The sequence below is a fragment of the Triticum aestivum genome, chromosome 6B, assembly GCF_018294505.1.
Source record: "Triticum aestivum cultivar Chinese Spring chromosome 6B, IWGSC CS RefSeq v2.1, whole genome shotgun sequence".
Classification (NCBI taxonomy): Eukaryota; Viridiplantae; Streptophyta; class Magnoliopsida; order Poales; family Poaceae; genus Triticum; species Triticum aestivum.
The window spans coordinates 91,706,372-91,728,137 of record NC_057810.1 but is presented as its reverse complement, the minus strand read 5'-3'; the positions used below and the strand labels follow the sequence as shown (position 1 = coordinate 91,728,137).

At 46.2% G+C, this 21,766-nt stretch overlaps 1 protein-coding gene across 1 annotated transcript; it reads left to right on the top strand.

Annotated features, from left to right (window-relative positions):
- The first annotated feature begins 8,404 nt into the window (after nt 1–8,404).
- On the top strand, nt 8,405–10,465 carry LOC123133618 (scopoletin glucosyltransferase-like). Its single transcript, XM_044553073.1, has one exon. It carries the CDS (start codon nt 8,531–8,533, stop codon nt 10,088–10,090), a length of 1,560 nt encoding a protein of 519 aa, XP_044409008.1. The 5' UTR covers nt 8,405–8,530; the 3' UTR covers nt 10,091–10,465.
- The last annotated feature ends 11,301 nt before the right edge of the window (nt 10,466–21,766 follow it).

Here is a 21,766-nt window from a genome sequence, read left to right as displayed (position 1 = left end):
CCCTGCTGGAAAGCCACGCTCCTCCATCACCACCACGCCGTTGTGCTGCAGCTGGACGGAGTCTTCCCCAACCTCTCCCTCTCTCCTTGCTGGATCAAGGCGTGGGAGACATCACCGGGCTGCACGTGTGTTGAACACGGAGGTGCCGTCCGTTCGGCACTAGGATCTCCGGTGATTTGGATCACGACGAGTACGACTCCCTCAACCCCGTTCTCTTGAACGCTTCCGCTTAGCGATCTACAAGGGTATGTGGATGCACTCCCCTCTCTCTTGTTGATAGTCTCTCCATAGATAGATCTTGGTGACTCATAGGAAAATTTTGAATTTCTGCTACATTCCCCTACAGTGGCATCATGAGCTAGGTCTATGCGTAGATTCTTTGCACGAGTAGAACACAAAGTAGTTGTGGGCATTGATTTTGTTCAATTTGCTTACCGTTACTAGTCTTATCTTGATTCGGCGGCATTGTGGGATGAAGCGGCCCGGACCGACCTTACACGTACTCTTACGTGAGACAGGTTCCACCGACTGACATGCACTTGTTGCATAAGGTGGCTAGCGTGTGCCAGTCTCTCCCACGTTAGTCAGATCGGATTCGATGAAAAGGGTCCTTATGAAGGGTAAGTAGAAATTGGCATATCACGTTGTGGCTTTTGCGTAGGTAAGAAACGTTCTTGCTAGAAACCCATAGCAGCCACGTAAAACATGCAAACAACAATTAGAGGACGTCTAGCTTGTTTTTCCAGGGTATGCTATGTGATGTGATATGGCCAAAAGAATGTGATGAATGATATGTGATGTATGAGATTAATCATGTTCTTGTAATAGGAATCACGACTTGCATGTCGATGAGTATGACAACCGGCACGAGCCATAGGAGTTGTCTTAATTTATTGTATGACCTGCGTGTCATTGAACAACGCCATGTAATTACTTTACTTTATTGCTAAACCGTTAGCCATAGTAGTAGAAGTAATAGTTGGCGAGACAACTTCATGGAGACACGATGATGGAGATCATGGTGTCATGCCTGTGACGATGATGATCATGGACCCCGAAGATAGAGATCAAAAGGAGCAAAATGATATTGGCCATATCATGTCACTTTTTGATTGCATGTGATGTTTATCATGTTTATGCATCTTATTTGCTTAGAACGACGGTAGTAAATAAGATGATCCCTCATTAAAATTTCAAGAAAGTGTTCCCCCTAACTGTGCACCGTTGCGAAAGTTCATTGTTTCGAAGCACCACGTGATGATCGGGTGTGATAGATTCTAACATTCACATACAACGGGTGTAAGCCAGATTTACACACGCGAAACACTTAGGTTGACTTGACGAGCCTAGCATGTACAGACATGGCCTCAGAACACAAGAGACCGAAAGGTCGAGCATGAGTCGTATGGTAGATACGATCAACGTGAAGATGTTCACCGATGATGACTAGTCCGTCTCACGTGATGATCGGACACGGCCTAGTTGACTCGGATCATGTAATCACTTCGATGACTAGAGAGATGTCTATCTAAGTGGGAGTTCATAAGATGAACTTAATTATCCTGAACATAGTCAAAAGGTTTTTGCAAAATTATGTCGTAGCTCGCGCTTTAGTTCTACTATTTTAGATATGTTCCTAGAGAAAATATAGTTGAAAGTTGATAGTAGCAATTATGCGGACTGGGTCCGTAAACTGAGGATTGTCCTCATTGCTGCGTAGAAGGCTTATGTCCTTAATGCAACGCTCGGTGTGCTGAACCTCGAACGTCGTTTGTGGATGTTGCGAACATCTGACATACACGTTTTGATGACTACGTGATAGTTCAGTGGGTAATGTTAAATGGTTTAGAGTTGAGGCACCAAAGACGATTTCGAAACATCGCGGAACATATGAGATGTTTCGAGGGCTGAAATTGGGATTTCAGGCTCGTGCCCACGTTAAGAGGTATAAGACCTCCGACAATTTTCTTAGCCTGCAAACTAAGGGAGAAAAGCTCAATCGTTGAGCTTGTGCTCAGATTGTCTGAGTACAACAATCACTTGAATCGAGTGGGAGTTGATCTTCCAGATGAGATAGTGACGTTTCTCCAAAGTCATTGCCACCAAGCTGCTAGAGCTTCGTGATGAACTATAACATATCAGCGATAGATATGATGATCCTTGAGATATTCGTGATGTTTGACACCGCGAAAGTAGAAATCAAGAAGGAGCATCAATTATTGATGGTTGGTGAAACCACTAGTTTCAAGAAGGGCAAGGGCAAGAAGGGATACTTCATGAAACGGCAAATCAGCTGCTGCTCTAGTGAAGAAACCCAAGGTTGAACCCAAACCCGAGACTAAGTGCTTCTGTAATAAGGGGAACAGCCACTGGAGCAGAATTACCCTAGATACTTGGTAGATGAGAAGGCTGGCAAGGTCGATAGAAGTATATTGGATATACATTATGTTAATGTGTACATTACTAGTACTCCTAGTAGCACCAGGGTATTAGATACCGGTTCATTTGCTAAGTGTTAGTAACTCGAAATAAAAGCTACGGAATAAACGGAGACTAGCTGAAGGTGAGCTGACGATATGTGTTGGAAGTGTTTCCAAGGTTGATGTGATCAAGCATCGCACGCTCCCTCTACCATCAAGATTGGTGTTAAACCTAAATAATTGTTATTTGGTGTTTGCGTTGAGCATAGACATTATTGGATTATGTCTATCGCAATACGGTTATTCATTTAAGGAGAATAATGGTTACTCTGTTTATTTGAATAATACCTTCAATGGTCTTGCACCTAAAATGAATGGTTTATTGAATCTCGATCGTAGTGATACACATGTTCATGCCAAAAGATATAAGATAGTAATGATAGTACCACGTACTTGTGGCACTGCCATGTAAGTCATATTGGTATAAAACGCATGAAGAAGCTCTATGTTGATGGATCTTTGGACTCACTCGTTTTTGAAAAGTTTGAGACATGCGAACCATGTCTATTGGTGTATATGCATGAAGAAACTCCATGCAAACGGACCGTTTGGACTCACTTGATTTTGAATCACTTGAGACATGCAAATCATACCACATGGGCAAGATGACTGAAAGCCCCGTTTTCAGTAAAATGGAACAAGAAAGCAACTTGTTGGAAGTAATACATTTTGATGTGTGCAGTCCAATGAGTGCTGAGGCACACAGTGGATATCGTTGTGTTCTTACTTCACGGATGATTTGAGTAGATACTGAGTATATTTACTTGATGAAACACAAGTCTGAATTATTGAATGGTTCAAGTAATTTCAGAGTGAAGTTGAAGATCATCGTGACAAGAGGATAAAATGTCTATGATTTGATCATGGAGATGAGTATCTGAGTTACGAGCTTTGGCACGCAATTAAGACATTGTGGAAATTGTTTCACAATTAATACCGCCTGGAACACCATAGTGTGATGGTGTGTCCGAACATCATAGTTGCACCCTATTGGATATGGTGCGTACCATGATGTCTCTTATTGAATTACCACTATCGTTCATGGGTTAGGCATTAGAGACAACCGCACTCACTTTAATAGGGCACCACGTAATTCCGTTGATACGACACCGTTTGAACTATGGTTTGGAGAAACCTAAGTTGTCGTTTCTTAAAAGTTTGGGGCTGCGACGCTTATGTGAAAAAGTTTCAGGTTGATAAGCTCGAACCCAAAGCGGATAAATGCATCTTCATAGGACACCCAAAACAGTTGGGTATACCACCAGTCTCAGTTTCGGAAGCAAAAGGGATTGTTTCTAGAATCAGGTCCTTTCTCGAGGAAAAGTTTCTCTCGAAAAATTGAGTGGGAGGATGGTGGAGACTTGATATGGTTATTGAACCGTCACTACAACTAGTGTGTAGCCAGGCACGGGAAGTTGTTCCTGTGGCACCTACACCAATTGAAGTGGAAGCTGATGATAGTAATCATGAAGCCTCGAATCAAGTCACTGCCGAAACTCGTAGGATGACAAGGACGCGTACTGCTTCATAGTGGTACGGTAATCCTGTCTTGGAGGTCATGTTGCTAAACAACAATGAGCCTACGAGCTATGAAGAAGCGATGGTGGGCCCGGATTCCGACGAATGGCTCAAGGCCATAAGATCCGAGAGAGGATCCATGTATGAAAACAAAGTGTGGACTTTGGAAGAACTACTTGATGGTCGTAAGGCTGTTGGGTACAGATGGATTTTAAAAGGAAGACGGACAATGATGGTAAGTATCACCATTAAGAAAGCTCGACTTGTCGTTAAGATGTTTTCCGACAAGTTCAAGGAGTTGACTACGATGAGACTTTCTCACTCGTAACGATGCTAAGAGTCTGTTGGAATTATATTAGCAATTACTGCATGATTTATGAAATCTTGCAGATAGGATGTCAAAAACCATTGTTTCCTCGACGTTATTCTTGAGGAAAGGTTGTATGTGATACAACCAGAAGGTTTTGTCAATCCTGAAAGATGCTAACAAGTGTGCGAAGCTCCAGCAATCCTTCTAAGGACTGGAGTAAGCATCTCGGAGTTGGAATGTACGCTTTGATGAGATGATCAAAGATTTTGGGTTTATACAAAGTTTATGAGAAACTTGTATTTCCAAAGAAGTGAGTGGGAGCACTATAGCATTTCTGATGAGTATATGTTGTTGACATATTGTTGATCGGAAATGATGTAGAATTTCTGGAAGGCATATAGGGTTGTTTGAACAGTGTTTTTCAATGGAAAACCTGGATTATGCTACTTGAACATTGAGCATCAAGATCTATAAGGATAGATCAAAACGCTTAATAGTACTTTCAAATGAATACATACCGTGACAAGATTTTGAAGGAGTTCAAAATAGATCAGCAAAGAAGGAGTTCTTGGCTGTGTTATATGGTGTGAGCATTGAGTAAGACTCAAGACATGACCATTGGCAGAAGAGAGAGAAAGGACGAAGGTCGTCCCCTATGCTTCAGACGTAGGCTCTATAGTATGCTATGATGTGTACCGCACCGGATATGTGCCTTGCCACGTGTCTGGCAAGGGGGTACAAGAGTGATACAGGAATGGATCATTGGACAGCAGTCAAAATTGTCCTTGGAGTAAATAAGGACATGTTTTTCGATTATGGAGGTGATAAAGAGTTCGGCTTAAAAGGTTACGTCGATGCAAGCTTTAACACCTATCCGAGTAACTCTGAGTAGCAAACCGGATATGTATAGTGGAGCAACTATTTGGAATAGCTCCAAGTGGAGCGTGGAAGCAGCATTTACAATATGACCTAGAGATTTGTGAAGTACATACGGATCTGAATGTTGCAGACCCGTTGAATAAAACCTCTCTCACAAGAAAAACATGATCAAACCCCAGAACTCATTGAGTCTTAATCACATGATGATGTGAACTAGTTCATGATAATCGTTTATTATCCATGCTATAATTGTATTGATAGGAAACTCAGATACATGTGTGGGTACATAGACAACACCATGTCCCTAGTAAGCCTCTAGTTGACTAGCTCGTTGATCAATAGATGGTTACAATTTCCTGACCATGCACATTGGATGTCGTTGATAACAGGATTACATCATTAGGAGAATGATATGATGGACAAGACCCAATCCTAAGCCTAGCACAAAGATCGTGTAGTTCGTATGCTAAAGCTTTTCTAATGTCAAGTATCATTTCCTTAGACCATGAGATTGTGCAACTCCCGGATACCGTAGGAATGCTTTGGGTGTACCAAACGTCACAACGTAACTGGGTGGCTATAAAGGTGCACTACCGGTATCTCCAAAAGTGTCTGTTGGGTTGGCACGAATCGAGACTGGGATTTGTCACTCCGTGTGACGGAGAGGTATCTCTGGGCCCACTCGGTAGGACATCATCATAATGTGCACAATGTAACCAAGGGGTTGATCACGGGATGATGTGTTACGGAACGAGTAAAGAGACTTGCCGGTAACGAGATTGAACAAGGTATCGGGATACCGACGATCGAATCTCGGGCAAGTACTATACATCTAGACAAAGGGAATTGAATACGGGATTGATTGAATCCTCGACATCGTGGTTCATTCGATGAGATCATCGTGGAACATGTGGGAGACAACATGGGTATCCAGATCCCGCTGTTGGTTATTGACCGGAGAACGTCTCGGTCATGTCTGCATGGTTCCCGAACCCGTAGGGTCTACACACTTAAGGTTCGATGACGCTAGGGTTATAGGGAATAGATATACGTGGTTACCTAATGTTGTTCGGAGTCCTGTATGAGATCCCAGACGTCACGAGGAGTTCCGGAATGATCTGGAGGTAAAGATTTATATATGGGAAGTTAAGTTTTGGTCACCGGAAAAGTTTCGGGTGCTATCGGTAACGTACCGGGACCACCGGAAGGCTCCAGGGGGTCCACCAGGTGGGGCCACCGGCCCCAGAGGACTGCATGGGCCAAGTGTGGGAGGGGACCAGCCCCAGGTGGGCTGGTGCGCCCCACCCCCCCCCCCCCACCAGGGCCCAAGGCGCCTAGGGTTTGGGGAGGGGGCACCTCCACCTTGCTTGGGGGGCAAGTTTCCCCCTCTCCCCCCCCCCCCTTGGCCCTACCCTAGATGGGTTTTGGGGCTGCCACCACCCCTATGGAGGGAACCCTAGATGGGGGCGCAGCCCCTCCCCTTCCCCTATATATACTTGAGGTATTGGGGGCTGCAAATACACGAGTTAATCCTCTCCCTGGTGTAGCCCTACCTCTCTCCCTCCTCATCTCTCGCGGTGCTTGGCGAAGCCCTTCTGGAATGCCATGCTCCTCCATCACCACCACGCCATTGTGCTGCTGCTGGACGGAGTCTTCCCCAACCTCTCCCTCTCTCCTTGCTGGATCAAGGCGTGGGAGACGTCACCGGGCTGCACGTGTGTTGAACGCGGAGGTGCGGTCCGTTCGGCACTAGGATCTCCGGTGATTTGGATCACGACGAGTACGACTCCCTCAACCCCGTTCTTTTGAACGCTTCCGCTTAGCGATCTACAAGGGTATGTAGATGCACTCCCCTCTCTCTCGTTGCTAGTCTCTCCATAGATAGATCTTGGTGACTCGTAGGAAAATTTTGAATTTCTGCTACGTTCCCCAACACTATGGCATGTCCGTTCCCCGCATCATAGATCCCACTGGCTACAAGTAATTGAAGTTCCTGCCTCAAACGTGGCTGTGTGGATGAGATTTGAATAATACTTATAAGAGGGGATTGACAAGATGCATGCATATTGCGGGGATTCTTCTCACTGGACATGGAGGCAGGGCCGCTGGGGACACGTGATTTGCAGCTCGCTAGCATTCCACTGCAATAAAGATGGAGAAGATGAAGAGACAAAGAGTACAACCTGAAGGTGTGCATCGATCTTATGACGATGCGCGTGTGCTGCGCCACCATCCTGGCGACCTCCTGCCCTGGAGGAAAAATTCCGCGTGCCCTCGAGGTATCCGTACTCACGTACGTTTATGGTGATTTTGATGGTGGTCCAAATCATGTGACCATCCAGGTTACTCTGCATGCGCGCTGGCCTAGACCTACTATTCTTTTCGCCGGACAGAAGGCGGCGCCTCGGGCACGAGCGGCATCGCGGATCTTGAGTGTTGTGATTGGAACCAATCATGATGGGAGACGGCGGCGGCGACGTAGGGGCCGGAGGAGAAGGCATCGCACGTATGGCCGAGCAGCTTGAAGACGCCCTCAGCGGCGGCGGCGAGGTTCTTGTCCGATTGTATGAAGATGTTGCTTTTGACGGCGTCGGCCATGGAAGCCCAGTCCATGTCGAGAAGGCGTGCCAGTAGCCCAGGCGGCCTGGGCTCCCGCCCATGGCAGCGTGGACGTCGGCGGCGAGTACGTTTGTTGTGCCGGTGAGCAACACGATGAGCCGCTAGGCCAGGCCTTTGTTCATATTAACGCGTCGTATTTGCGAAAAGGATTTCTGGGAGGAATATCCAAGATGATTTTGCTTTAATTTTCTTCGTTTTCTACCTTGATTAGCGGGAGCAGTAACTACCTAATCTGATGCATGCTTCCACCGATTGCTCCTCCACGTGCATGGTTGTTATTTACTTCCCATTTATTTTTCCTTTTTCAACGGTGTTATTTATTTTCCACACGATATTTGTTTCCTTGTTTAAGGAACAGGACGCGGTGCGATGACGTTTCATCGTTGGATTATGGAAGCGGCAGAGTTTTCGTCCGCCGGACAAATTGCTAAACACACATTGGTCCGAGGGTTAGCATAATTTTAACGGTTAGATCAAATTAGATGGCCCTGATCGTGAGGCTGTAATTTGTTCGTGTTGTTATGTATACGTTAGGCTGGGTATACATAGCGATGAATATGCTAGTATAGAAAATAATACCATGTGAGACACGAGTGTGGCAAGCATTATTGCTCGATCTGCTTCCAACCCTCCTACAGTCTTCCTCCTCGATCGGCTCCTCCGTTCTAGTACAAGTGTACAACCACCCAAGAAATTAGAACTCCAATCGACAGAGCATGCGTCCATGGCTACCAGGGATGAGCAGCGGCAGCAGCTCCAACCCCTGCACATCCTCTTCCTCCCGTTCTTCGCCCCCGGACACCTCATTCCGGTCGTCGACATGGCCACGATATTCTCCGCTCGCGGCGCGAGGTGCACCATCCTCACCACGCCCGTCAACGCCGACATCATCCGTCCGGCCGTCGACCGCGCCAACGACTCCAACTGCCACGGCACCGACTCCCCTTCCCCTGCAGTCGACATCTCCGTCGTGCCTTTCCCCGATGTAGGGCTCCCCCCAGGCATGGAGAACCTCATATCCCTTACTCCAGCCCACGGAGCCGACTACAACTTCAAGTTCATCCAGGCCGCGCAGCTGCTCCGCGAGCCCTTCGACCGGTTGATAGCTGCCAACCGCCCCGACGCCGTCGTGTCCGACAGCTTCTTCAGGTGGTCCGCGGACGCCGCCGGGGAGCACGGCGTCCCGCGCCTCGTGTTCCTCGGTAGCAGCGTGTTCGCCCGGTGCTGCAGCGAGACCATGCTGCGCACCAACCCGCTAGAGACAACGACGGCTACCACCGACGACGACCCTGATGACGACGCCCAGCTCGTCTCCCTGCCGGGGCTGCCGCACCGTGTCCAGCTGAGGCGGAGCCAGATGATGGATCCCAGGAAGCGGCCGGCGATGTGGGCATTCCACAAGGACAACGATGCCGCGGACCAGAGGAGCTTCGGCGAGGTGTTCAACAGCTTCCACGAGCTGGAGCCGGACTACGTCGAGCACTTCCGCACGACGCTCGGCCGCCGTGCGTGGCTCGTGGGGCCGGTCGCGCTCGCCAGCAAAGACATGGCTAAGAGAGGCAGCACCAACAACACGAAGGCACACGTCACCGACGACTGCCTGCGGTGGTTGGACGCAAAGCGGGCCGGCTCGGTGGTGTACGTCTCCTTTGGCACGTTCACCAGTTTCTCGCCGGCCGAGCTGCGCGAGCTCGCCCGCGGCCTGGACCTCTCTGGCAAGGACTTCGTGTGGATCATCAGCTCCGGCACAGGCACGGACGGGTCAGAGTGGATGCCTGAGGGCTTCGCCGAGCTGATGGCACGCGGTGACCGCGGCATCATCATCCGAGACTGGGCGCCGCAGACGCTCATCCTCAACCACCCCGCCATGGGCGGCTTCATGACGCACTGCGGCTGGAACTCGGCGCTGGAGGCCGTGAGCGCCGGCGTGCCGATGGTCACGTGGCCGCGGTATGCGGACCAGTTCTACAACGAGAAGCTCATCGTGGATGTGCTCAAGGTGGGTGTCAGCATCGGCGCCAAGGACTTCGCCTCGCCTCTGGAGAGACATGAGGTGATCGGCGGCGAGGTGATCGCTGGATGCATCGGGAGGCTGATGGGCAGCAGCGAGGAGGGCGACGCCTTACGGAAGAAGGCCAAGGACCTCAGTGTGAAAGCAAGGAGCGCCATGGCGAAGGGTGGATCTTCGTACGACGACGTCGGAAGGCTGATGGGTGAGTTGATGGCTCGCCGGAGTTCTGGAGAAGTCACCCGGGCGGCGAGTTTTGGTACGCCTGCCGACTGACTAGTCTCATTGCAGAATTAATTACGAGTAGTTATTACAACATGAGGTGGCAACATCGATCCAGAGGCAGCCTGAACTTTCTTCCTTTTGTACGTTGGCGATCTTGGCTACGGCAGGCACCGAGGACGTCGTGGCATGTTATAGGTCGCTACTTGCAACGTGTGCTGCCAGAAGTGTTGCTGACTGATGAAACGCCGTGGCATCTTGCTTGCAATTCAATATCGTTGTACGATTGAAATTTACAGGCAGCACCGGCGGCTTGCCGCAAACGCCGTGGCGTCTCTCTCTCTTACATCTCTCAGCAAAAATATAAAGAAACACGGAAAACTCCAAGGGGGGACATAGCGTACTGTCACGCTCGTATCAAGCTTTGCGCCCATGTGGCCCAGTGCATAACTCATTTAGCTTGGTCTACCTGCTTCCCCCGTCAGATGGGGAACTCAATGCGGTCGAGCATGATCCATGCATTTAGGCTAGTCATCATAATGGGAGTAAAGGTATCTCCAACGCGGCCAGTAAATAGCCCGCATCCCTTCGAATTATGCTGTCCGGACTGCGAAAGCCATCAACGCGGTCCTGTATTGGTCCGCGGGTTGTCTAGATGTGATTTTTCTAGTAAATTAAAGACAAAATGGGAAAGGTTTGCGGGAGTCCGAACACTCGAAATGTAAGACTCCGACACTCCGGGTCTACCCAATCCCCCTTCCGGTCTCAATAGAAGTACAATAGCGAACAATTAATCTAGTCATCCTAAACCTACAAGTCCAACACACACACACACACACACACACACACACACACACACACACACACACACGCACACACACACACACACAAACAGACACACGCGCACGCGGACACGCACGCACGCGCACACACACACGCGCACGCACACACACGCGCCATTTTACATCATTGCGGCCTCACTCTGTGGGGCCGATAGATGAAACATTTTTTAATATACGGGGCCATTTTAAAAATTCAGCAAATATTTTTATAATTACTTAACAATTTTTAATTCAAGTGCACTTTTTGAAATTAAGGAATATTTTTAATTCCAGGATGTTTTTTACAATTTACGAACATTTTTTAAGTTTTGAATAATTTTTCAAATTCAAGTAAGTTTCTAAATATATGAGAAAAAATAATAGGGGAAATTTGGGAAAATTGAGAATATTTTTGGACCCTGTAACATTATTACAATTTGGGAACATTTAAAAAATTATTATTCATTTTTAAAAGTTTTGAGAAGATTTTTTGAAAATCTCCTAATATTTTTATAATTCCCAAATATTTTCCATATTCATGAAAATAAAATCGGATTCTAGAAATTTTATCATTTTTTCTGAAAGATGAACAAGAAAAACATATATGAAGGGAAATGAAAAAATAACAAAAATAGAAAAACTGAAAAAAGAAATGAAGGAATTGAAAAACAATATGGTGACCCATGCCTCGCACTGGGTCAGCCCAAAGCATGCATTGGGGGGGGGGGGGGGGGGATTGGTTGTAGGGCGGTGCGGGCAAGGAGTGGGCATTTTTTATTTTCTCCTATGCCTACTTTTTTTCAACCATTTCCGGTAGTTTTGGTATACGAGGAGGGAATTGTTAGAGTGGACGTTCCTTTTAGAAGAGCAGGACCCAAATATAGTGTTGAACAAGTAGGTGTGACGGCGGAGTTCTATGGTAGCGAACTTAATCAAGTAAGTTATTTCGATCCTGCTACTGTAAGAAAATATGTGAGGCATTCTCAATCAGGGGAAACTTTTGAATTAGGCCGGGCTACTTTGAAATCTAATGGTGTTTTCGCAGCAGTCCAAGATGTTGGTTCACTATCCGTCATGCTACTTTTGCTTTGCTCTTCATTTTCAAACACATTTGTTGTGGCGCTAGAACATTGTTCTGAGATGTTTTTGCTGGTATTGATCCTGATTTGGATGCTCAAGTGGAATATGGAACATTCCCAAAAGTAGGAGATCCAACTACAAGGAAACATGGAGCATGATACACATTGTTATGGTATCTTTCACCTCTATATTTTGATTTGACATAGGAAACATCTCCCATCCTTTCTTTGAATCTTTTTCTTTCTTTATATGGGAAATTATTATACCAAATGACAAAGGAATAGGTGTGGAAAATACAATTGTAGAAAAACCACGATCGAACATCTTAATATGTTGATCAGGAAGTTTTGGTGGAGCAGTAAGGATGGACAAAGGAAGCCAAGACGGGTATCCTGGGAATTGATGACACAACCAAAAGAAATGGGTGGCCTAGGTTTTAATGATTTTGAGCTTTTTAATCTTGCTCTGTTGGCCAGGCGTGCTAGGTGTATTTTGCAAAATCCCGAAATATTGAGCTCGAGAATCTTGAAATGTGTTTACTTCCCCTCTTCATCTATATTGCAGGCAGTAGTGGGAATCCACCCATCTATATTGCAGGCAGTAGTGGGGAGCCTTAACGCAGACTTTTTCACCATTAGATCTGTCAAACTTTTTCACCATTTTCCTAGTCTAGTCGGTCTGCCTATGTGTTGATTGTGGGGGTTTCGATCCCAACATCTTGCATACTTCTTTTTGAATGGAGGGAAGTCCATCTTGCCAACTCACTGTGTTGAAATGTTTGCCTTTAAAAGGGTTTTCTAGGTTGACAGTATCTTCATATGAATATATTTCTTAAAACTATTACAAGAGCAAGTTTCGAGCTTCCTTCAAGAGGGTTGGTTGGGTAGGATAGGATTGTGTGAATACCCAATTCGACTCCCGAGCTCGTATACACCCTGTGAACAGTAAATTAAAATAAAATATTAAAAAATCAACAAAATAAAAAAAATTGTGGTGAAAGATGGTTGAGTGTGTGATGCTCGTGCCAAGTTTCAGCTCACATTTGAGTAGCCCCAGTAAAAAAAACAGCTCCGAACAGTGCAAAATAGTAAACTTTTTCACAGATACAAAATTTGTCTTTTTTGGTAAGAGCTCGTCAAACGTTCAAATGCGCTGAATTTTTGCACGGACATCACAAACTCACGCATATTTCACCACAAAAAAAAATTGGGATTTTTTGAATTTTTTGGTATGTTTTGTGAATTAATTGTTCACTCCTGGGGTCATCTGAGTCCGGGAGCCAAAACGCCCTGTCCAGGATTGTGACCATATAATACAAAAATTGGAGGAGGTCACAACAATGAATATACAATAAAAAGGGAAAATAAGGCTTTTTGTTTTTACTTGAAAGAAGCCATGTTGAGCTGGTGGACACGATGGCCAGTTCCATACAAACAATCATCCCAAATTGGCTTGAGGATTACCAATCCCATCATTTAATAATATGGTTGCATGCATCGATTGATGCTGAGGCCGGGGGTTTTCCTCCTTTTTAAAAAAAACGTTAATTAACGGTGCAACCCTCTTCTTTTTATTTAATGGATTGAGCTCTAAATCCTTATGGAGCTAGCATACATGATAACCATTTCTGTACAAACAATCACCCCACAGTGACTTGAGGAATGCCACTGCCATCATCAAACTTTGAGTTATCCATTGTGGTGGCCACATCGACTCCCCTGGTCTCCACGGGCACTAGCTCTATCCTCGTGCCCATCTGCGAGACGTTCCCCCAAGGGATTGGATGCCATTAGCAACATCAACAAGAGCACGACGACCAATAGCTCTGGCGACCCAACCATAGTGTACTCTGTCAAGCTAACATAGACACCACTAATGACGTCGAGAAGGAGTCAGGTGGCCACACCAGTGCACATGGTGGTGATGGTACCCCGTCTGTGTGTCGTGCCATCACTCCAGAGCGCATTCAAACCGTCATAGAGCACATCAAAGGTGTGTTCCTCCCACTCATACACTAGTAGAAAACAGGGCTACCGTTCGGTCCTGGCCAGCCCATTAGTCCCGTTTCTTCAAGAACCGGGACCAATGGGGGGTATTAGACCCGGTTCGTGAGCCCAGGGGGGCGGCCGGGGCCTCGTGGTCATTGGTCCCGGTTCGTGTGGAACCATTTGTCCCGGTTCGACGGCCGTCCTGGACATATTTCATAATATTTCCAGTGGTTTCAGTTTGTCAGCGTTGATATTGGCAGTCAACTCTACGTATGAGGACACACATGCAGATTATTCTCTCTATGAGTGAGTAGCACAAAAAGTCCCATCACAAAAAAAAGAGTAGTAAAAAAAACACTATAAAAACCTCCACATTCCCAGAAAAAAACATCTACATGCCTGATTAGACATTGTAACATGATAGATTATCACATTTACACGAGAGGCCGTTGCAAAAAAACACGTGTCTCACAGGTGTGAATTTAGGCTCATCGACTTGCATACCGTTTTATAATTGAAAAAAGCACAAGAAAGAAAAAGGTATATGTACTGCTTGTGAAAAAAAAAGTTAATAGAGAACCAAATAGCCGCTAATGCCTTTTTGGTGGATGGGCTTCAAGTAGCCCTTTTTTCTTCTCAATAACTGTATTTCCAAGGAGCAAACAAAAAGGTGCGCATCCAGAAATACATGTATATTATGTATGTGCAAAATTTCATAATGATATATTTACATACGTGACGTAAACAAAATAGACAAATAAGTACATCAAAGCGTTCTTATTTTTGTTTGCTTTCAGGTTGGAAATTTGCTTTTTGCGTAGCTTACAAATTAGCATACTATTCAATGAAATTTATAGATATGTAGTGAACATGTTTAAGTTTTCACAGAAGAAAGTCATTCTTTCAGTACTTCAAAGTATAATTTTCTATTTATTTTTTCTTTTCAAAATACTGGGCTCCTCGTACTCGGCAAAATAGCTAGCTACAAGCCTTGTTGTGGAAAATCTGTACAAACAATTTGAATTTGTATTGACTATGGTACATGAACTATGTTGAGAATTCTATACAAGAGAAAAGAAATTCAGAAAAAAAAATTGGTGATCATCTTAATTAAAGAAAAACGATATAAACATCTTGGTTGTCTCTATCCATGAGAAAAGGCGTTTGGACATTATAGCGGTCCTACATTTGGTTCGAGGATGACATGAAATACCAATACAATGTTAAATAAAAAGTGAACATCAGACATGTTGCTATACATAACAACTCCTATTTATCAATCACTAAAATAAAAGAGGTAACTATGGATCCGAGATGCCAGTTTACCTCACAGATTGCGAAAGCATATCCCCCTCCCCCCTCGACACACACATCCTATGGCACCTAAAGACATGAGACCGGCGATGGTGCACACGGGCTCGTCTGCTCACACTAAGTGTGCCAATCAAACACTGGCTAGTGTAACCGAGCATTCAATGCTACCGGAGGGCCAACACACATGTACGTGCAGTGGAACTGGCGTATACGGTGCGCTGGCCGGCAGATATAACCATCTCGTCACGGCAGGGTGCTACATGTTCCAATTGAACATCACAGGGTACCGGTACACATCGTTTACCCGGTGTTTGCGACCGGCACGCAGACGGTGGTCGGGTCGACTCGTATGCCTACGTGGCGCGTCGGACCCTTGTCCGGATCGCTCTTCCACCTACCCCACCGCCCAGGCGGGGGCAGCTACGGTAAAAAAACACTTTTCGCTTGGACCATCCCCCGCCGACGCCCGAACCCCCAACCCCCATCCCCACCAAACTGGAAAACAGAGCAATGGCGACGACGGATGCCGGAGGCGGCGGCTTCGAGTTTTTGTCAGATCCCGTCGACAGGTACCTTCAGTACTTCATGATTTCCACCTCCTATTGTTGTCCGCTTCCGTTCTGACGGATAACTTCATGTTGTTGCCTCTCCTCTTGGAGGTTTCCCTTCCCGGATCTTGGCGTGAGGCTATACTGGACGTTGCAGCCACCAATACTCTCGTCTGCACAGCCGACCAGTTGAGCATTGCTGATGTAGGCAACGCGGCGATGACGGTGCAGCTAGATTTGAACAGCAGCTGGGAAGGCCTCATCTTGTCGGCGCTAACCTCAGAGCAGTCAACCGGCAAAGACGAAGCCCCTGGTTGGACAAAAAGGTATCAACTGATTTATTGCTGAAAGGAACACACTATTCATCCCCCAGAAAACTGCAGAAAATCGCATGGCTCTAAACGAAAAACGCATTACTCTTAACTAGCTGTTGCAAAATTTCCTGCGCCATGTGTAATTGTTTTTTGCAAAAACATCTTGATTTGCATACTAGTGACTCATATTTTTCTCACACCGAATTCGTGTTGGGCGAGCACCTCTTGAGCGTCCCCCTTGCGCAGGCAGAATAAGCGCGCGTGAAAAAACACTAAGATACCTGTAACGCCCCGGATACAACTTTCCGTATTCGTAACTCCAACTCTTCCCTTTTTCGGAGATGCGATATGATATTTCCTTCGTGGTTGGGTTTTTGTCGTTTGTTTTGCATTTTGTTCATGGCATGCATCTTATCTCATAGCATCATGTGCATCGCATCCATATGTTTTCATAAAACCCGTATCCGCTCGTAGCTGCCGCGTTCCCCTTGCCTTCTTTAACTGTTCCGAGAACAACCGGGTTTTTTGAGTCCCTCTTGTCTGACCGCCTAACCTCTCCTGCCAGCTCGCCGACCCCCTCCTGCACGCGTCTGAAGACTGCTCCGAACCCGAACCGCTCAGTCGTCACCGTTGGATTCGGATCATCCCCAAACATCCCCTAATTATCTTCGGTTTCTCTTTTGCACTCACTAACCTATTTATTTCGGACCGCCCGATCGCGATCGGAGTATCCAAGTCATCCCCCTTTCGCATATATATAGTTCACCCCTAGTCTATTTTGACCAAACCCTAAAATCTAGGAGGTTTGTCCTCCCCCGCCGCCACCCACCTACCTTTCTTCCTCGGGATCCCCTCATTCCACCGATCCAATCCCACGAACCAGAACCAGCCCCGAAGCTTCCCCTCGATCCCGCCACCTCCTTGCTCGGGAGAGCAAAGGCTCGACCCCGAGCAGCACCAGCGCCTCGTGCCTCCTCCTCCCTTGGTCCTGGACGCGTCCGGCCGCCCGCAGCCATCGTTGTCCGCGCCCGCAGGAGCCAGTAGCTGCAGCCCGAGCCCTCTGCTTCTTTCCCGCTGGCGTCCGAGTGCGCGGCCTCCTCGTCCACGACCACCTCACCTCACCGGAGATGAGTGCCTCAACAGCCCCACTCCTTTTCCCCTCCTGCTTCTCTATATCTCTTTCTCACGATCTCCCTCTCCCTCTCTCTGTTTTTCGCTCACAGGAGACCACCATGGCCGCTGCATCAAGCTGTGTTGCCGTCGTTTCGTGCCGGGAATGGATGGATCCATGATCACCGCGCCCGGATTTGCCACTGCCGTTTCATACCGGCGCCCCGCCACATCTCCACCGCCCTCGCCACCCCGCGCTTCCGCCGCCATGCCTCGTCGTCGCCGCTGCAAGCCCCATCTTCTACGTCGCCGGCGAGCCCCACCACTATTGGGGAATGTAGTAATTTCAAAAAATCTCCTACGCACACGCAAGATCATGGTGATGACATAGCAACGAGAGGGGAGAGTGTTGTCCACGTACCCTCGTAGACCATAAGCGGAAGCGTTAGCACAACGCGGTTGATGTAGTCGTACGTCTTCACGATCCGACCGATCCAAGCACCGAACGTACGGCACCTCCGAGTTCAGCACACGTTCAGCTCGATGACGATCCCCGGGCTCCGATCCAGCAAAGCTTCGGGGATGAGTTCCGTCAGCACGACGGCGTGGTGACGATGATGATGTTCTACCGGCGCAGGGCTTCGCCTAAGCTTCGTGACGGTATGACCGAGGTGGAATATGGTGGAGGGGGGCACCGCACACGGCTAAGGAACGATCCGTAGATCAACTTGTGTGTTATGGGGTGCCCCCTTGCCCCCGTATATAAAGGAGGAAGGGGGAGGTGCGGCCGGCCCCTTTGGGGTGCGCCTGGAGGAGTCCTACTCCCACCGGGAGTAGGACTCCCCCCTCTTGCCTTGGTGGAGAAGGAAAGGGGGAGGGGAAAGAGGAAAGGGGGGCGCCGCCCCCCCCCCTTCCTTGTCCTATTCGGACTAGGGGGGAGGGGCGCGCGGCCTGCCCTGGCCGGCCCTCCTCTTCTCCCTCATGGCCCACTAAGGCCCATTAATCCCCGGGAGGGTTCCGGTAACCCCCCGGTGTTCCGGTAAAATCCCGATTTCACCCGGAACCTTTCCGATGTGCAAATATAGGCTTCCAATATATCAATCTTTATGTCTCGACCATTTCGAGACTCCTCGTCATGTCCGTGATCACATCCGGGACTCCGAACAATCTTCAGTACATCAAAACTTATAAACTCATAATAAAACTTTCATCGTAACGTTAAGCGTGCGGACCCTACGGGTTCGAGAACTATGTAGACATGACCTAGAACCATTCTCGGTCAATAACCAATAGTGGAACCTGGATGCCCATATTGGCTCCTACATATTCTACGAAGTTCTTTATCGGTCAAACTGCATAACAACATACGTTGTTCCCTTTGTCATCGGTATGTTACTTACCCGAGATTCGATCGTCGGTATCCAATACCTAGTTCAATCTCGTTACCGGCAAGTCTCTTTACTCGTTAAATAATGCATCATTCCGTAACTAACTCATTAGCTACATTGCTTGCAAGGCTTATAGTGATGTGCATTACTGAGAGGGCCCAGAGATACCTCTCCGACAATCGGAGTGACAAAACCTAATCTCGAAATATGCCAACCCAACATGTACCTTTGGAGACACCTGTAGTACTCCTTTATAATCACCCAGTTACGTTGTGACGTTTGGTAGCACCCAAAGTGTTCCTCCGGTAAACGAGAGTTGCATAATCTCATAGTTACAGGAACATGTATAAGTCATGAAGAAAGCAATAGCAACATACTAAACGATCAAGTGCTAAGCTAACGGAATGGGTCAAGTCAATCACATCATTCTCCTAATGATGTGATCCCGTTAATCAAATGACAACTCTTTTGTCCATGGTTAGGAAACATAACCATCTTTGATAAACGAGCTAGTCAAGTAGAGGCATACTAGTGACACTATGTTTGTCTATGTATTCACACATGTATTATGTTTCCGGTTAATACAATTCTAGCATGAATAATAAACATTTATCATGATATAAGGAAATAAATAATAACTTTATTATTGCCTCTAGGGCATATTTCCTTCAGTCTCCCACTTGCACTAGAGTCAATAATCTAGTTTACATCGCTATGTGATTTAACACCAATATTCACATCTGCATGTGATTAATACACATAGTTCACATCATCATGTGATCAACACCCAAAGGGTTTACTAGAGTCAATAATCTAGTTCACATCGCTATGTGATTAACACCCAAAAGAGTACTAAGGTATGATCATGTTTTGCTCGTGAGAGAAGCTTAGTCAACGGGTCTGTCATATTCAGAGCCGTATGTATTTTGCAAATATTCTATGTCCACAATGCTCTGCACGGAGCTATTCTAGCTAATTGCCCCCACTTTCAATATGTATCCATATTAAGACTTAGAGTCATCTGGATTGGTGTAAAAGCTTGCATCGTTGTAACTTTTACGATGGGCTCTTTTATCACCTCCATAATCTAGAAACATCTCCTTAGTCTTCACTAAGGATATTCTTGACCCATGTCCAGTGATCTACTATTAGATCAAAATTGTATTCCTTTGCCAAGGTATACAATAGGTCTGGTTCACAGCATAGCATACTTTATAGAACCTATGACTGAGGCATAGGGAATGACTTTTCATTCTCTTTCTATTTTCTGCAATGGTCGGGTCTTGAGTCTTACTCAACTTCACACCTTGTAACACAGGCAAGAACTCCTTCTTTGACTGTTCCATTTTGAACTATTTCAAAAATTTATCAAGGTATGTACTCATTGGAAAAATCTTATCAAACGTCTTGATCTATCTATATAGATCTTGATGCTCAATGTGTAAGAAGCTTCACCGAGATCTTTCATTGAAAAACTTTCTATTCAAGTACCCTTTTATGCTATCCAGAAATTCTATATCATTTCCAATCAACAATATGTCTTGCACATATAATATCAGAAATGCTACAGAGCTCCCACTCACTTTCTTTTAAATACAGGCTTCTTCAAAAGTCTGTATAAAACCATATGCTTTGATCAACTCATCAAAGCATATATTCCAACTACGAGATGCTTGCACCAGTCCATAGATGGATCGCTGGAGCTTGCACAATTTGTTAGCACCTTTAGGATTGACAAAACCTTCTGGTTGCATCATATACAACTCTTCTTTAAGAAAACCATTAAGGAATGCAGTTTTGTTTATCCATTTGCCAGATTTCATAAAATGCGGCAATTGCTAACATGATTCAGACAGACTTAAGCATAGATACGGGTGAAAAACTCTCATCGTAGTCAACACCTTGAACTTGTCGAAAACCTTTTGCGACAATTCTAGCTTTGTAGATAGTAACACTATCAGCGTCCGTCTTCCTCTTGAAGATCCATTTAATCTTAATGTCTCGCCGATCAATGGGCAAGTCAATCAAAGTCCATACTTCGTTTTCATACATGGATCTTATCTCAGATCTCATGGCCTCAAGCCATTTTGCGAAATCTGGGCTCACCATCGCTTCTTCATAGTTCGTAGGTTCGTCATGGTCTAGTAACATAACTTCCAGAACAGGATTACCGTACCACTCTGGTGCGGATCTTACTCTGGTAGACCTACGAAGTTCAGTAGAAACTTGATCTGAAGTTTCATGATCATTATCATTAGCTTCCTCACTAATTGGTGTAGTTGTCACAGGAACCGGTTCTCGTGATGAACTACTTTCCAATAATGGAGTAGATACAGTTATCTTATCAAGTTCTACTTTCCTCCCACTCACTTCTTTCGAAAGAAACTCCTTCTCTAGAAAGGATCCATTCTTAGCAACGAATGTCTTGCCTTCGGATCTGTGATAGAAGGTGTACCCAATAGTCTCTTTTGGGTATCCTATGAAGACACATTTCTCCGATTTAGGTTCGAGCTTATCTGGTTGAAGTTTCTTCACATAAGCATCGCAACCCCAAACTTTAAGAAATGACAACTTTGGTTTCTTGCCAAACCATAGGTCATAAGGCGTCGTCTCAACGGATTTTGATGGTGCCCTATTTAACGTGAATGCGGCCATCTCTAAAGCATAACCCCAAAATGATAGCGGTAAATCAGTAAGAGACATCATAGATCACACCATATCCAGTAAAGTACGATTACAACGTTCGGACACACCATTTTGTTGTGGTGTTCCAGGTGGCGTGAGTTGCGAAACTATTCCACATTGTTTAAAGTGTAGACCAAACTCATAACTCAAATATTCTCCTCCACGATCAGATCGTAGAAACTTTATTTTCTTGTTACGATGATTTTCCACTTCACTCTGAAATTCTTTCAACAACAACAACAACAAAGCCTTTAGTCCCAAACAAGTTGGGGTAGGCTAGAGGTGAAACCCATAAGATCTCACAACCAACTCATGGATCTGGCACATGGATAACAAGCTTCCACGCACCCCTGTCCATAGCTAGCTCTTTGTCGATACTCCAATCCTTCAGGTCTCTCTTAACGGACTCCTCCCATGTCAAAATCGGTCGACCCCGCCCTCTCTTGACATTCTCCGCACGCTTTAGCCGTCCGCTATGCACT